Source organism: Heptranchias perlo, chromosome 17 (genome assembly GCF_035084215.1).
Source record: "Heptranchias perlo isolate sHepPer1 chromosome 17, sHepPer1.hap1, whole genome shotgun sequence".
Taxonomy (NCBI): domain Eukaryota; kingdom Metazoa; phylum Chordata; class Chondrichthyes; order Hexanchiformes; family Hexanchidae; genus Heptranchias; species Heptranchias perlo.
Window position 1 is genome coordinate 12,956,135 of NC_090341.1, and position 18,246 is coordinate 12,974,380.

The following is an 18,246-nucleotide window of genomic DNA, read 5'->3' on the forward strand; positions in this document are numbered from 1 at the left end:
GTGTGAGCTCTGCTGCCATGACTTGCCTTAGATTTACACTACATTCACCTCTCGGACTCTCTTCCCGCTCTCTAGACTCTCCTTTTACACTGCGCTCACCTCTCGGACTCTCCTTTTGCACTGCGCTCATCTCTCGGACTCTACTTTTACATTGCTTTCACCTCTCGGACTCTCTTCTCGCTCTCAGACTCTCCTTTTACACCGCGCTCACCTCTCGGATTTCACCCAAATGCACTAACTACTCCACTAAAATTTCCACCCATGAGTGTCACTAATCTGAAGAATCACTGTAAAATTGCCTAAAAGATGCACTTCTAAACTACTAAGATACAAGAATCATCACATAGCCAGAGCTCTTCCTATCAATGCCCTTTCATGATTGTAGCAAATGAATCACAATTCTTCACTTCCAGTAAGTATGACAACCAAAAGCCGACAAATCCCTCACCATAGGTGTACCAATGCTCAACAGAATGTTAGGATTTGAGATTTTCTAAACTATTTTCAAAAGCACTACCTTGGAAATTCAATAAAAATTGTAATTCAAAAAATACATAAACATTATAATAAACTCTTGTGTTACTAGTTTGTAGCACAGTTTTTCTCTGGTCCTTGTTGAAGCTTGATTAAAACCATGAATCCTCAATGAGAACTATTTTGTTGTTTCTCCGACAGCTATAAAAATTCAACTCTATTATTTTTAGAAGCCAGCTACAGGCTTTTCTATTGTTACTTATGGAAATAATGTGGAGGTTAGTGTGGAAGTAACAAATTTAAATTCATAGGGGGTAAAGTTTGTTTCGCGCAGTAACACAAAACAGGCAATAGCGAATCAGTAGCCCGTTTTACACCGCCCGATTTAAATCAATGGAAAAGAAAACTGGGCGGAGTGCAAGACGAGCTGCCAATTTGCTATTGCCTGTTTTGCACTACAGCCCACAAAGAATTTCATCCCCATTGGCTATTTCAATTAAGGAGAGCTCTTTTATAAAAAAGTATTAAAGTTTGTTTTGTATAAATGGTGCTATTGCAATTAAAATTCCAGGATCTTCCCTCCCCCTCAGTCTCTTACAGACCTATATTGAAATCTGTTAAGAAGTACAAATACATTACTCCCTGTGAGACTTCCCATAATTGTTTCATTGCATTCATTATTCTTTTTAAACATTATTCATAACAGAGGTTTGCTGTCTCTGGGCTCCAGGAGGTGTTACCACAGGGAGATGGGCGATGTGTGCTGCTGTAGGTCCTGCTCTAGAAAATTGGACAGAAATCAACTATTAATGGAATGGGACAAAATTTCACCAGCTGAACATCAATAAACTTTATCCCGTGGTTAACACTGCTTCTTCACTACCCTTTATCAGCTGCCACTTAGTCAAATGAAAACTGTGTGCTGTCTGAGATTTTTGGCTGGCTAGACAAAGTACCCGAGTTCTCTTTGCAGGGTCTATTCTATCATGAAGAAAGGATTAAACAGCTTAATCCAATCCTGGAGGCTTCATCTGTTGGTTTGAAAAATGTCCAAAAGCTGGTTAGGATGAACCTCTTGACATCTATGAGCCTTCCAGTATGTGAGAAACATAATTTTCCAGTCTACGGGTAAAATCTCAAGTGTGCTGATTGGAAGCTTGCTGGGCTTGAAGGGCAGGAGATCACATGCTCTGAGTTGCTCATTTAGGGACCCGGAAAGATGTTAAAGATTGCACAGGAAACAATGTCTTCTGATTTTCTGATGTAGACTGGAGTAAGATTTGAAAATCCTCTTTGGAAGAAATAGTGAACAAAGTTTGTTTCTCAGGGTTAGACTGTGCCTTTGTGCTGAGAAATAGAGGTGGGCCCTAAACAAATTCCAGGCCACCTGAAACAGGAGTTAGATTGAAATTCAATATCATGGAAGCTTATATGAATCAATACGGGTAGGTGCCAGAGTGTTAGACCTTGAAGGGTTCAACTAAAGACTGCAAAAATACCAGTCAGACTATATTTGGCCAGTGCTAGAGATGCACAGAGCAGACTTGCTCACTATGAATATATGCTAGATAATGTATGAGAGAACCTAATGCAAGTTAACGTGTTAGTCTCTCTATGCATCCTTCCACTTTCTCAGTTAGTTCAAAGGCTCTATTAGACAAGTCAAGTGTAGAGAAACTCATATTTAACAAGGTTGGGGCATCTCAGAGACCAGACAAATCTAAATTTTCCTGCATAGCTGCATGGATTAGAATTTTTCATGCATTGATTCCATGCACCCTCTGTGAATTCAAAGGCTCTCCCCCACCTCCCACTTTGACCTTTATACACACCCCAGCCTCTCACCCACAACCTCAGCAACATACTCCACTTCAATCAAACATCACCAAACCTGAAGGGTGTCTGCAATGTTAAGCCTTGGATTGAAGTTTGATGGTACTCCAGTACCACCAAAACCTCAATCCAAGGCTTAACATCGCAGGCACCCTGCAAAAATCTCTAATCAATTGCCCATATACACTGATTCTGCTTGCAGGGTACAGGTAATATATTTAAATGTGTGAGGTTTTAATGAACCTGCAATATCATGGATCCTTGAGGCAGATGGTTTTTTTCTTCCCCACTGGAAGATTAGCTGAGCTTTTTGGAAGTGAACAATTTTCCATCAACAGCACTCAGCTTCGTGACTCTGCTATAAGCTGCAGTCAAAGTTGTCACTGGGTTTCCAGAGGGCCGCATTACAGAACAGTGTATCCTCAATGTCACCATGAGTAACATTTTATGAGTTCCAAAAGAGTTTTGAAATTAAATTACTCATCAGAACCACTTTGAAGGGGAACACTCATCAAATGCAGCCTCATCATGAATGTTAACATTTTTTTTGTTGATTTTGGCCGTAGTTCTCAGTGCAGATTTATTGAGGGAAATGGAGTGACACACATAGCGATGCCACACAGTATATCAGTGAGAAAAAAGTTAAATAATAAGATACAAAGAAGACACAATGCAGGAGCAAATGGTTTAAAAAGCAATTGACCAACAATCTTTCAAGAAAAAGTTTCAATGGTGGCACAAACCACCAACACGAATCATTTGTTCACACCAAACAGATGTTGTATAACATCAGTAATTTTCACGGGCATATTTTATACACTTACTTCTTGGAGCTGGACTGTACACCTTCTGCAGCACATGAATAGTTTCCAATATCATCCCCAAAACGCACAGCAATGGAGGTGTCACAGTCATCAACTGTTAAGATTGCCACCTTCTGCTCTGTGGGACCTTGTGCAACTCCCAATGACCCAATTTTCGGCTGAAAGAAGAATGCACATAAACAAGACACTCACATAAAGGCTAGACATTGGGTTACATAAGAACATAAGAAATAGGAGCAGGAGTAGGCCATACGGCCCCTCAAGCTTGCTCCATCATTCAATCAGATCATGGCTGATCTTCGATCTCAACTCCATTTTTCTGTCAGATCCCCATATCCCTTGATTCCCCTAGAGTCCAAAAATCAATCTATCTTAGCGTTGAATACATCCAACGACTCAGCATCCACAGCCCTCTCGGGTAGAGAATTCCAAAGATTCACAACTCTCTGAGTGAAGAAATTCCTCCTCATCTCAGTCTTAAATGGCCGACCCCTTATCCTGCGACTATGCCCTCTAATTCTAGACTCTCCAGAGAAACAACCTCTCAGCATCTACTCTGTAAAGCCCCCTCAGAATCTTATATGAGATCACCTCTCATTCTTCTAAACTCCAGAGAGTATAGGCCCATTTTACTCAACCTCTCCTCATAGGACAACCCTCTCAGCCCAGGAATCGATCTAGTGAACCTTTGTTGCACCGCCTCTAAGCCAAGTATATCCTTCCTTGAATAAGGAGACCAAAACTGTATGCAGTACTCCAGGTGAGGACTCACCAAAGCCCTGTACAACTGTAGTAAGATTTCCTTACTCTTGTACTCCAGCCCCCTTGCAATAAAGGCCAACATGCCATTTGCTTTCCTAATTGCTTGCTGTACCTGCATGCTAACTTTTTGTGTTTCTTGTATGAGGACACCCAACATTTAATAGTTTCTCACCATTTAAAAAATATTCTGTTTTTCTATTCTTCCTACCAAAGTGAATAACCTCTAATTTCTCCACATTATATTCCATCTGCCACCTTCTTGTCCACTCACTTAACCTGTCTATATCCCTTTGCAGACTCTTTATGTCCTCCTCACAGCTTACTTTCCCACATAGCTTTGTATCGTCAGCAAACTTGGATACATTACACTCGGTCCCTTCATCTAAGTCATTAATATAGATTGTAAACAGCTGAGGCCCAAGCACTGATCCTTGCAGCACTCCACCAGTTACAGACTGCCAACCTGAGAATGACCTGTTTATCCCTACACTCTGTTTTCTGTCCTTTAATCAATCCTCTATCCATGCTAATATATTACCCCCAACCCCATGAGCCCTTACCTTGTGTAACAACCTTTTATGTGGCACCTTATTGAAAGCCTTCTGAAAATCCAAATATACAACATCCACTGGTTCCCCTTTATCTACTCTGTTAGTTACATCCTCAAAAAACTCGAATAAATTTGGCAAACACGATTTCCCATTCATAAAACCATGTTGACTCTGCCTAATCCTATTATGATTTTCTAAGTGCTCTATTACCACTTCCTTAATAATGGATGCCAGCATTTTCCCGACCTCTGATGTCAGGCTAACAGGCCTGTAGTTCTCTTTTTTTTCTCTCCCTCCCTTCTTGAATAGAGGGGTAACATTTGTTACCTTCCAGTCCACTGGGACCATTCCAGAATCTTGAGAATTTTGAAAGATCATAACCAATGCATCCACTATCTCTGCAGCCACCTCTTTTAGAACCTTAGGATGTAGGCCATCAGGTCGAGGGGATTTGTCAGCTTTTAGTCCCATTAGTTTGTCCAGTACTTTTTCCCTAGTGATATTAATTGTTTGAAGTTCCTCACTCTCATTTACCCCTTGGTTCCCCATTATTTTTGATATGCTTTTTGTGTCTTCTATTGTGAAGACAGATACAAAATATTGGTTTAATGCATCTGCCATTTCCTGATTCCCCAATATAATTTCTCCTGTCTCAACCTCTGAGGGACCAAGGTTTACTTTTGCTACTCTGTTCCTTTTTACATACTTGTAGAAGCTCTTACAATACGTTTTTATATTTCGTGCTAGTTTACTTTCATATGTGAAAAATAGCATTCCCTAGGTGGTGTCCATTGATAAAATATTACCATATATAGAAATGAATAGGGAACAGTTCCACCCTTTTTATGAAATCAGTAAACCAATTACAATTAATCAAGAGCAATTTCTCATGGTAAGAGATGGTGTTATAAAAAACACTAATTCATGGATCAAACAGTTTTGGATACCTCATAAAACATTACTGGTTACATTACCTCAAAAATTCATGTACAGAGAGGGGGCCCTTGCAGGAAGAAACATGAATTGTATTTTCCTCCTGTCTGACATGACCCCCTCCTCACAAAATGATTTACGCAACACAGATTATTAAAGAGTTTAAATTAATGTTTATTTTTTTCTGTTCATTTTGAATGGGTTTCTCACAAACTGACCTCCAATTTACTCCCCTTCTCTTTTTCCTGAAGCTGGTCACTTATTCCCAATTTTCCCCAAATTGTACAAACATGTAAATGTGAGCTTTCAAGAAAATGGTTTTACCTGTGGTAACCATGCAATCCACAAGGAGATATAGCCCTTTATTCTCTATTCTATTCCTATGTACATGTCCACTTTTTAATGTAGGTATCTTTCTCTTTCCCTTGCTCTCTTCTTTGTCTACCTTCTATATGGAATGAGAATTCAAAACAAAGCTCCTTCCCCAGTATAGACATATTTTCAGATGTGTGAAAATTAAATTATCAAGATTTTCTAATCACCTGCAAATTCTTATATAAAGCTATAGAAGTTAAATTCAGTACTTAAGAAAGATGAGTTGATTGCATCCAGATGGGACTGTCATTGCCTGAAAACATTAGCCTGCTAGTACTATTGCAACCTACTTGTTAATAAACCTCCCACATCAGGAAGGAAGTGGAAACATTGCCCTAGGGTGCAATCATTAGCCCAGCTCATGACTTGAGTTGCTGGTGAGGGATCTGTGTTGGTGTAATGTTATATTGGCACGACCTTCAAACTATCTCTATACTTCCTTTGACAAATCTCCTAACAAAGACTGTGCACAAAGTTTGAAAGGGTGTCAACATCTGTAATGTTATTAAAAGAGAATACATCAGAACAGACTGGAGAACTGTGATCAAGATATTTTTCTTTCTTCTATTGTTAAAATGTGCACAATTGGCTCCTAACTTTGGAAAGAAAGGGGTTTCATGGTGCACTTCAGTGCAGTGATCTTCAAACCATCAACCAGAAGAGATAAAGACAAAAGCCAGTAACATTGGAAATCTAAAACAAAAACAGTAATCACTAGAAAGAGATAGCATGTCAGTCAGCATCTGAGAGAGAAAGTCAGATTAATGTATCAGCTGTTGTAACAAAAGGTTACAACTAAAACATTAGCATTTCTTTCTCATTCGTGTTGTCTCTAAGAAAGGATATACTTGCCATAAAGGGAGTGCAGCGAAGGTTCACCAGACTGATTCCTGGGATGGCAGGACTGTCGTATGAGGAGAGATTGGGTAGACTCGGCCTGTATTCACTCGAGTTTAGAAGAATGAGAGGGGATCTCATTGAAACATATAAAATTCTGACAGGGCTAGACAGACTGGATACAGGATGTTTCCCCTGGCTAGGGTGGGGGGGGGGGGGGGGGGTCCAGAACGAGGGGTCACAGTCTCAGGATACGGGGTAGGACATTTAGGACTGAGATGAGGAGAAATTTCTTCACTCAGAGGGTGGTGAACCTGTGGAATTCTCTACCACAGATGGCTGCGGAGGCCAAGTCACTGAATATATTTAAGATAGAGCTAGATTGATTTCTAGACACAAAAGGCATCAAGGGGTATGGGGAGAGAGCGGGAATATGTATTGAGATAGAGGATCAGCCATGATCATATTGAATGGCGGAGCAGGCTCTAAGGGCCGAATGGCCTACTCCTGCTCCTATTTTCTAAGTTTCTATGTCTATGTCTATGTCTCAACTGCTGTGCACTTTCAACATGTTCTGCTTTTATTTCAATCTATCCACTCGAGTGCTTTTTTTTGTTTGTTTGTTTTTTGATTTTCTATTGTATAGTAATGGTTCTAGCCTTGAAGAACAGGGCAACACTCGAGGGAACAATTTATTATATTAATAGTCACCCGGGTATTTAATGTAGATGTTCAATCATTCTGCTCAGCAATGGCCCCACCACAAGATTACTTGGGTGAGAGTACTCCGTCGCAAAGAAATACACGTATGCCTCTGGTCCAATCTGAAAAAAAAAGCTGTCCATAAAAGTGCTGTAAAAAACTGGATAGAGATCTAATTTGAATTTGCTGTGATTTGATCCATTTGCAAGATTGAAATCAGACTGCATAACATGCTTCGCACCCTATCCTCAATACAATACATATAAGACACAAGGTTTCCTAGTAACTAACTTCTGAAATGAAACCCATGGGGCATGATTTTTAACATTTGAAAAACGGGTGGGTTGGGGGCAGGGGGGCATTCAAAATCACAACCATTTCAGACTCACCCCACAACCTGCCTCCAATCCGCCCATTTCTGGTTTTCACCGAGATGGGGCAAGGGGCGGGCAACCAACCCGCTCCCAGGAGGCGGGTTGGTGACTAAAATCTATCAAGGAGGCTGCGGGCCTCCATTTTTGCAGAATTTGCAATTTCAACCCCTGGGAGTCGGGATTCCTGGGTCTTCTCCTTTACGCCACGTGAAAGGAGGCTGGAAGGCCCAAGATTGCAGGTAAGTGCCTTTCTGGCACAGCTTGTGGGCCCGGAGGAGCAGGAGTGCTTCCCCCAGTCCCAACAAGCCAACCTGCAATGACCCTTCATCGATCGTGAGCCCTCCCTCCACCCTCACATCTCCCAACCCCCCCACCCTACAACGATCGTGGACCCCTCCATCTAAACTCCGACCCCGTCCCCCCAACCAAACATTCACAGACCCTCCATCCGATCTCCGCATCCCCCCAAATGATCGTGGACCCCTATGACCCCCAACCCCCCCCAACGACCCCCATCCTGACACCCCCCCATGACTGACACCCGAACCCTCCCCCCATGACTGGCCCCCCTCCCGTGATGCCCATGCCCACTGGAGCCCCCATGTCCACCGGTGCCCCCGTGCCCACCCATGCCCATCTGTGCCCCATGCCCACACATGCGCGCTCCCCCCGCCCCCCCCCCCATCCATACAATCAAAGACTTAGCTGAAGACTTACATGAACATTTCCTCTCCCTGGCTGCTCACCCGTCCGACTGAGGCCAGACTGTCAATCAGGCCAGTTACTCGGACGGCAAACCGACAAAAAAAAGATGTCCTTATGTCAAAATTGTAAGGATATCCAGGAAACCCGTACATCCGGGTTTCCCTTCCACAATTTGACCCCGCCGTCCCCTTCCCGGCTCGGAGTCAAAATCATACCCATGGTTTTTAAAGAGGTCCCATCTACCTGTTGCTGTGGATGTAAAAGATCCCATGGCACTATTTGAAAAAGAGCAAGGAATTGTCTTGGTGCTCTGGCTATGCAAGGCATCAATGCCAGTCTGCCAATACCAGCAGGTAGAAGTTGAAATTCAAGCAGGATAAGTTCGACAGTTCTAGCTTTCCCCACCAAGGTGAAATGCCTCATTTACAGAAGCTACTCCAGATAGCTTTAGATAAAAGCCAACATTCCATTAGCCTTTTTGATCACTTTTTGTACCTGTGCTTTTAGTGATCTGTGCACATGGGCACTTAAATCTCTTTGCTCCTCCACCATTAAGGAAACATTTCAATTTGTGTTTTCCAGATCCAAAGTGGATGACCTCACACTTCTCCAAACCCGAATTCCATCTGCCATTTTTTGCCCACTCAGTCTGTCTATGTCCCTTTTTAACTTCCTGCTCCCAACTAGACAACTTACCGTGCCTCCTAGCTTAGTGTCATCTGCAAACTTGGATATACAACTCTCTATTCCTTCATCCAAGTCATTAATATATATGGTGAAAAGCTGAGGCCACATTACAGATCACAAAATGGCGCTGGATCACCAGGGTGTGCACTGATGGTTGCTTGACAGAGTAGCCTCCAAGACCCCAAGATACAAACCGAATCATTAAGCTGGGGGAAATTACTGAACAAAAGTAAATACCAAAATGATATTGTCCCTATGACTTTGATCATTATGAAGTTGCTGACATCAGAAAGGAGTTTCTAAGTCATTGTACAGATTAACGAGTGACTGTACAACAGAGAAAACTATTGTCTTTTTTCTGAAATTTAATTTTGAATTCATTCAAGTGAGCTGCTGTTTACTGAACTCAACAAAACACATATATATATATATATATATATATAACAGAATCATAAAAAGTTACGGCACAGAAGGAGGCCATTCAGCCCATCGTGTGTGTGCCGGTCGAAAAGAGCTATCCAGCTTAATCCCATTTGCCAGCACTTAGTCCGTAGCCTTGTAGGTTACGGCACTTCAAGTGCACATCCCATGTACTTTTTAAATGAGTTGAGGGTTTCTGCTTCTACCACCCTTTCAGGCAGTGAGTTCCAGACCCCCAACCACCTTCTGGCTGAAAAAAATTCTCCTCAGCTCCTCTCTAATCCTTCTACCAATTATTTATAATCTATGCCTCCTGGTCACTGACCCCTCTGCTAAGGGAAATAGGTCCTTCCTATTTACTCTATCTAGGCCCCTCATAATTTTATACAGCTCAATTAAATCTCCCCTCAGCTTCCTTTGTTCCAAAGAAAAACAACCCCAGCCTTTCCAATCTTTTCCCATAGCTAAAATTTTTCAGTCCTGGCAACATCCTCGTAAATCTCCCCTGTACCCTCTCTAGTGCAATCACATCTTTCCTGTAATGTGGTGATCAGAACTGTACGCAGTACTCAAGTTGTTGTCTAACTAGAGTTTTACACAGTTCTAGCATAACCTTCCTGCTCTTATATTCTATGCCTTGGCTAATAAAGGAAATATATTATATATCACTTGAATGAAGGATTCAACAATGGAGTACCACTTCACGTAGCAGAGTTATTATCAAGGTTGCATTACAGTCATAAGATCAAGCCTGCCCACAATTGATCTGCTCTATTGAGCTGCAAACCAACAATACAAGAAACGGGGATTGACAACGACAGTGATGATAGATCTGAAAAATAATAACCCACTAAACTGGTTTGTTACAGCAAGCCTCCACGATTGTTTGTGGATTTTCTTTGAGGCTATAAAATACCTCAATTTTCTTTCCAATCCTCCTAGTCTTCCAGGCCACAAACCAACTACTGCTGCAAAAAAGAGCAGGCAATCTGCCCTCAGACTTGCAGCACTGCCATTCTGGATTAGCTACAAGACGACTATCCTGCGCACACCTCTCCCTCTGATTTTTCCCTCCTCTTTGTGTGGAAGGACATGGACTTCTGCTCAGCACCTCCTCAAAATATACACTAATTTTATTTCCAGTTTTAATCTGCGGGAGATTCTCAGTACTGACCTAATGTACTGTCCTACCTCGTAGTTCAGAAATAAAGCCAGTGAAAAGAGACTAGGGGAGGAATTTCGACTCTGGAACCTGATTGAAACATATAACTCTGCGACTTGTCACAATTTATATTTATCCAGTTGCCGTGATTATGCTGAAGATAATCCAGAAATAGAATTTTCTGGCAGACAGGAGAGAAAAAGGAGAAAGTTTAATGAATACTTAAATGGATAATGGACATTACCTCCAACTGTCACCCGTACTGGTATATTGACAATTACTGCAATCTCTACATTATGTTTTCCTATTGCCTTTATTTTCTCTGTTGCATTTATTTCTCCATTGTAACTTATTATAATTACATGGCTTTGTTTCCTCCATATTCTTATTATGCAAAGCAGTATGATGCAAAATCACATCCACAGTTCCCTACAAGAATTCCAATCTCAGCCACACTACCTAGCGCAGGCTGCCGTCCAGCACTTCTCAAAGGAAGGAAAACTAGAAAGTGACTCAGCCCAAACTGGTCTTGCAAACTTCCTAGCATAGGTTTGCACACAGCCATTGACCTATCAGCAGGTTAGCTGCTTAGAAAACATTCCAAAACAAGGGAGAACTTTTCAAAATTTCAAAATGTAAAAAAAACACGGTAATACAGAATTGGTATTAACTTACTACCTTGTTGTAGTATTGGACCTGTACCGTGTGCCACTGACCATCGCTGACACCTCCAGGAAGATACGGGGTTACCACCGTCATTGACTCCCCTGCAAAAAGAACACCCCAACATGCAGACTTTAAGGATGCATTTTTAAGTGAATAGTTGCAATGTTTCACAATTCAGCTGCTGTATTTATTTTAATCATAGAATCATAGAAAGTTACGGCACAGAAGGATTCCATTTGGTCCATTGTGCCAGCCAAAAAAGAGCTATCCAGCTTAATCCAACTTTCCAGCACTTGGTCCATAGCCCTGTAGGTTACGCCATTTCAAGTGCACATCCAAGTACTTTTTAAATGAGTTGAGGGTTTCTGCTTCTACCACCCTTTTAGGCAGTGAGTTCCAGACCCCCATCACCCTCTGGCTGAAAAAAATTCTCCTCAGCTCCTCTTAATCCTTCTACCAATTATTTTAAATCTATGCCCCCTGGTTACTGACCCCTCTGCTAAGGGAAATAGATCCTCCACATCCACTCTATCTAGTCCCGTCATAATTTTATATACCTCAATTAAATCTCCCCTCAGCCTCCTCTGTTCCAAAGAAAACAACCACAGCCTATCCAATCTTTTCCCATAGCTAAAATTCTCCAGCCCTGGCAACATCCTCCTAAATCTCCTCTGTACCCTCTCCAGTGCAATCACATCTTTCCTGTAATGTGGTGACCAGAACTGTACGCAGTACTCAAGCTGTGTCCTAACTAGTGTTTTATACAGTTCTATCATAACCTCCCTGCTCTTATATTCTACGCCTCGGCTAATAAAGGAAAGTATCCCATATGCCTTCTTAAGCACCTTATCTACTTGTCCTGCTACCTTCAGGGATCTGTGGACATGCACTCCAAGGACCTTCACTTCCTCTACACTTCTCAGTAGCCTCCCATTTATTGTGTACTCCCTTGCCTTGTTTGTCCTCCCCAAACGCATTACCTCACACTTCTCTGGATTCAATTCCATTTGCCAATTTTCTGCCCACCTGACCAGTCTGCTGATATCTTCCTGCAGTCTACAGCTTTCCTCCTCACTATCAACCACACGGCCAATTTTTGTGTCATCTGCAAACTTCTTGATCATGCCCCCTACATTCAAGTCCAAATCACTAATATATACCACAAAAAGCAAGGGACCTAGTACTGAGCCCTGCAGAACCTCACTGGAAACAGTCTTCTAGTCACAAAAACACCCGTTGACCATTACCCTTCACTTCCTGCCACAAAGCCAATTTTGGATCTAACTTGCCACTTACCCTTGGATCCCATGGGCTTTTACTTTTTTGACCAGTCTGCCTTGTGGGACCTTGTCAAAAGCCTTGCTAAAATCCATGTACACTACATCAAACGCGTTACCCGCATTGACCCTCCTTGTTACCTCCTCAAAAAATTCAATCAAGTCAGTTAGACATGACCTTTTCGTAACAAATCCACACTGACTGTCCTTGATTAACCATGCCTTTCTAAATGACGATTTATGCTGTCCCTCAGAATCGGTTCCAATAATTTGTCAACACCAAGGTTAGACTGACTGGCCTATAATTACTGAGTATATCCCTTTCTCCCTTTTTAAACAATGGTACAACGCTAGCAGTCCTCCAATCCTCCGGCACCACGCCTGTAGCCAGGGAGGATTGGAAAATGATGGTCAGGGCCTTCGCTATTTCCTCCCTTGCTTCTCAACAGCCTGGGGTACATTTCATCTGGGCCTGGCGATTCATCTACTTTTAAAGATGCTAAACCCCTTAATACTTCCTCTCTCACAATGTTTATCCCATCAAATATTTCACACTCTTCCTCCTTAACTATAATATTTGCATCGTCCCCCTCTTTTTTGACAACAGACACAAAGGGCCCGATATTAGCACCCGCGATCGGGAGCGTTCCTGGCAGGGGGGGCTCCGAAAATTGGGGATTCCTGAGGCGGGTCGGGAGCCCGGCTCCAACCCGCCCACTTCCGGGTTTCCCACAGGCGCGCTGACATGCGTGCGCAGACCCCGCATGTGGGACACCCGCAGGCAATTAAAGCCGGCGGGGTGCCACTTAAAGTATTTATTTCGGTATTTCAGGTCGTTTAGAGACCTGATTAAGGAGATATTTTACATGGGGTGGGATTTTACAAACAACTGGGACTGTTTCCCGTACTGGGGGAAACACTCCCAGTTCAAATGGACCTGTTGCAGCCATCAGCCTGTGGCAGCTGCAAAGATCCATTTGACAGGTGTGGGGGGGGGGGGGGGGGGGGGAGACCCTCACTCATTGCAGGAGGCCACTCTGTCACTTGGGACAAAGTTTGGCCTCCACCACCCTCCTCCTAACAACATAATTCACCAACTTGCACACTTATCCCGGGGTCCAGACAAATGTACCTCCTTGCGGACCCCCTCAGATGTACATCTTCCGGATGGGAGCCGCCGTAGCTGCAGTCATGACTTCCTCGGAGGGCGAACAGCATCACCAGCCTCGCCGGCCACGCTGTCCACCTGTGACATGTGGAGCTTCACAACACAGTGCTGTGACACATCCACCTGCACAGCAGGAGGGAGGGCAATGGCAGAGAGAGATGGGTCGCAGAGGGCACTACCACTACCCTCGCCACAGGGTCCACAGACCGAGGCTCAGCTTCCTGGACCTTGCTAAGCAGCAGTGCACATGGACGCTCAGAGTCACTCGACATGTAGTCGTGGTCATCTGCAGCCTCCTTCATGCCGAGCTGCTCCCGGCTGGCCCGAGCACCATCTTTGTACCTGTCGCTGTCAAAGTCACCACTGCCCTCAACAACTTCTCCTCCACATCCTTCCAGGGTGCCATCGGTGACATCGCCGACGTCTCTCAGTCGTCTGCACAAAAGAGCCCTGCAAATACACCTACACCCACTCTGCAGTGACACAATGGGTGGCATCAGGTGTGGGTCTTCATTGTGATCCTCAGGAAAGGGCATTATTGCACAAACCAGACAGGATTCGCAAAGACGTGGCAGTAGTGGTGCCAATATATGACGTGAGTTGGTCAGAAATTAAATATAAGCAAAAACCATGACAAACCCTCAAACACCCTTGTGCATCCCCTTGATGCTCACAACACGTTTGCCTTACGCTGCCTACTGCGCATTTGTGATGCATGCCCTGTGGCTGCATCACAGGTAGTGGCAGGTTGAGTGAGGCTGACCGTGAAAGAGATGCATGAGAGGGTGAGTATGAGATAGAGCCATGAGATTATATGAGGATTGGGTTGAGTGGTAGTGGCGGGATAAGTACTGGCGAGGTGAGTAAGTGCAGGTAAGATGAGGATGAGGTTTGAGTGGGTGTGAGGGGTGATGTGACAGAGTAGTGTTGGCAGTGCAGAAGGAGATGTGGGGTGGGGGCGGTGATGTGGCAGACGGAGTGCAGGGGAATGAGTAAGTGTACTCACTTTGGCTGACCTACTTAGGTCATTGCAGCGCCTCCTGCAATGTATGCAGGTGCGCGATATGTTGGTGGTGCTGGTGACCTCCTCTGCCACCTTGAGCCAAGCCTTCTTGGTGGCAGAGGCAGGCTGCTTCCTCCTGCCCGCCGGGGGGGGAGGGGGGGGGGGGGGGGGGGGGGAGATCTCTGTCCTCCCCCTCCTCCTCACCCCCTCCAATGATACCTGGAGTGAGGCATCATTAAACCTGGGAGCAGCCTTCCCCCCTGGGCTGCTCCATGCTGTAATTTTTCCAATTTCTTGCAGCATCAGTCAGTGGAGGACTGCCCCTTTGAATAGAGCTCCTCCAGCTGACAGACCTTACTGTGCATGCGCAGTCCGCCCGACGCACTGCTCAGCAGCGGGGAACCTGGAAGACCAGGTAAGTGAATCCAATTAGCCTGCGATTGCGCGCAGGGCAGACTGATTTCACCAGGCGCCTTACCCACGCGCCCAATAGACCCCCCGCCGCCCTGCTAATATCAAGCCCAAAGTATTCATTAACAACATACCCACATCTTCCGCCTCCACACATAAGTTACCTTTTTGGTTTCTAATAGGCCCTACTCTTTCCTTAGTTATTCTCTTGCACTTTATGTATTTATAAAACATCTTTGGGTTTTCCTTGATTTTATTTATCAGTATTTTTTCATGCCCTCTCTTTACTTTCCGAATTTCCTTTTTAATTTCACCTCTGCTCTTTCTATACTCCTCTCGGCTTTCTGCAGTATTGCGCTCTCGGGTTCTGACATAAGCTTCCCTTTTTTGCTGTATCCTACCCTGTATGCTCCTTGTCATCCAGGGGGCTATAGACTCAGCAGCCCCACGCTTTTTCTTTTTGGGAACATGTTTGTTCTGAACCCTCACTATCTCCCTTGAATGCCTCCCACTGCTCTGACACTAATTTACCTTCAAGTAGCTGTTTCCAATCCACTTTTTCTAAATCACCTTGTTGCTTGGTAAAATTAGCCTTTTCCCAGTTGAGAACTTTTACCCCTGTTCTATCTTTGTCCTTTTCCATAATTATGCTAAATCTAACTGAATTATGATCACTACCAGCAAAATGCTCTTCCACTGATACTCGTTCTATCTGCCCAGCTTCATTCCATAGAACTAAGTCCAGAATGGAGTGAGGGAGCACGGAGTAGCAGCTATCGACGGAGTCTGGTATCGACAGAGCTATAATTGGGAATTTGGTGAGGAGGAGATTTGGTGCAGTAAGGGGTGAGGTGCATTTGATTAATCAGCGGAGAGGAGCAGACCGAGAGCAGAGAGGAGCGGACCGAGAGCAGAGAGGAACGGACCGAGAGCAGAGAGGAGCGGACCGAGAGCAGAGAGGAGCGGACCGAGAGCAGAGAGGAGCGGACCGAGAGCAGAGAGGAGCAGACCGAGAGCAGAGAGGAGCGGACCGAGAGCAGAGAGGAGCGGACCGAGAGCAGAGAGGAGCGGACCGAGAGCAGAGAGGAGCGGACCGAGAGCAGAGAGGAGCGGAACGAGAGCAGAGAGGAGCGGACCGAGAGCAGAGAGGAGCGGACCGAGAGCAGAGAGGAACGGACCGAGAGCAGAGAGGAGCGGACCGAGAGCAGAGAGGAGCGGACCGAGAGCAGAGAGGAGCGGACCGAGAGCAGAGAGGAGCGGACCGAGAGCAGAGAGGAGCGGACCGAGAGCAGAGAGGAGCGGACCGAGAGCAGAGAGGAGCGGACCGAGAGCAGAGAGGAGCGGACCGAGAGCAGAGAGGAGCGGACCGAGAGCAGAGAGGAGCGGACCGAGAGCAGAGAGGAGCGGACCGAGAGCAGAGAGGAGCGGACCGAGAGCAGAGAGGAGCGGACCGAGAGCAGAGAGGAGCGGACCGAGAGCAGAGAGGAGCAGACCGAGAGCAGAGAGGAGCGGACCGAGAGCAGAGAGGAGCGGACCGAGAGCAGAGAGGAGCGGACCGAGAGCAGAGAGGAGCGGACCGAGAGCAGAGAGGAGCGGACCGAGAGCGTGTCACAGCAACAACAAAACAAAACTGCAGTGTGACGTCACAGGTGGTTGGCAGTGAGTATCTCTTCTGTTATCTTCTTTCTTAGGGCTGTGGGCTAAGTAACTTAGAGCATAAAACTAAATTAAAAAAAAACTAAACTTAATTTAATAAATTAAACAAGGCCAGTAGTTGGTTCAACCTAAAAATAATTTGATTGGCATTGTAGTAATCAATTAAATAAATAAAATAGTTAAGACAGGGCAGGAGATGTGCTGCAGCTGCAATATGTAGAAGCTACTGGACAGTTTTGTCCATGGTGACTACATCTGCCGTTAGTGTCTGCAGCTCGAGGAACTTCGGCTCCGAGCTGAGGAGCTGGAGTCCGAGCTGCTGACATTGCGATGCATCAGGGAGGGAGAAAGTTACCTGGACACTTTGATCCAAGAAGTAGTCACGCCCCTTAGACTAAATACTGTAGAATTGGCACGTGGTCAGGGACAGGATGGTGTGACTGCGAGTGAGGCAGGTACGGGGATCCAGGAGGTAGCATTGCAGAAGCCTCAGCCTCTGCGCTTGACCAATAGATACGAGGTTCTTGCAGCCCTTGTGGACAAGTGCAGGGAGGATGAGCAAACTGGCCACGGCACTGTGGTTCAGGGGGCCGTTCAAGTGGGGGAGTAAAAAGGAATGTGGTTGTAGTAGGCGACAGTATAGTTCAGGGGTTAGACACTGTTCTCTGCAGCTAAGAGCGAAAGTCCCAAAGGCTGTGTTGCCTACCCGGCGCCAGGGTAAAGGACATCTCCTCAGTGATGGAGAGAAACTTGGAATGGGAGGGGAGGATCCAGTTGTCATGGTCCACGTAGGTACTAACAACGTAGGTAGGACTAAGAAAGAGGTACTGCTGAGCGAGTTTGAGCAGCTAGGGGCTAAATTAAAAAGCAGAACCACAAAGGTGATAATCTCCGATTACATGAGCCACAAGCAAATTGGCACATGGTAAATCAGATCAGAGAGATGAATGCCTGGCTCAAAGATTGGTGTGGGAGAAGTGGGTTTCCATTCATAGGGCACTGGCACCAGTACTGGGGAAAAGGGGAGCTGTTCCGTTGGGATGGGCTTCACCTGAACCAGTGATCTGGCAAACCGAATAACTAGGGCAGTAGAGAAGGTTTTAAACTAAATAGAGGTGGGGGGAGGGCTCAGGTGGGGTGAAGTTTAGATTGATAAAGAGAAAAGACAAGGAAGTAGTACAGGAAAGTGATGGGTGTAATGATAAACAGAGTATGTCAGGAAGGGACAGAGCATACAAACATAAGAGTGCAATAGCAAATGGGGCAGCATTCATAATAAGATAGATGAATTGACGGCACAAATAGAAACAAATGGGTAAGGGAAAGAAATCACTGGTGGGAGTAGTATATAGGCCCTCTAACAGTAGCTACACTGTAGGGCAAAATATTAATCAGGAAATAAGGGAGGCTTGTAAAAAAGGTAATG

General features: G+C 44.9%; 1 protein-coding gene across 1 annotated transcript in view; it reads right to left on the minus strand.

The window, feature by feature from the left end:
- Positions 1–18,246, minus strand: part of celsr3 (cadherin, EGF LAG seven-pass G-type receptor 3) — a 243,391-nt gene that overhangs the window by 122,587 nt on the left and 102,558 nt on the right. The window contains exons 5-6 of the mRNA XM_067999063.1: positions 11,318–11,406; positions 3,132–3,289 (exon numbers count right to left, since the gene is read on the minus strand). Of these exons, the coding sequence (XP_067855164.1) occupies positions 3,132–3,289; positions 11,318–11,406 (247 nt within the window). The remainder of the gene's footprint in view (positions 1–3,131; positions 3,290–11,317; positions 11,407–18,246) is intronic.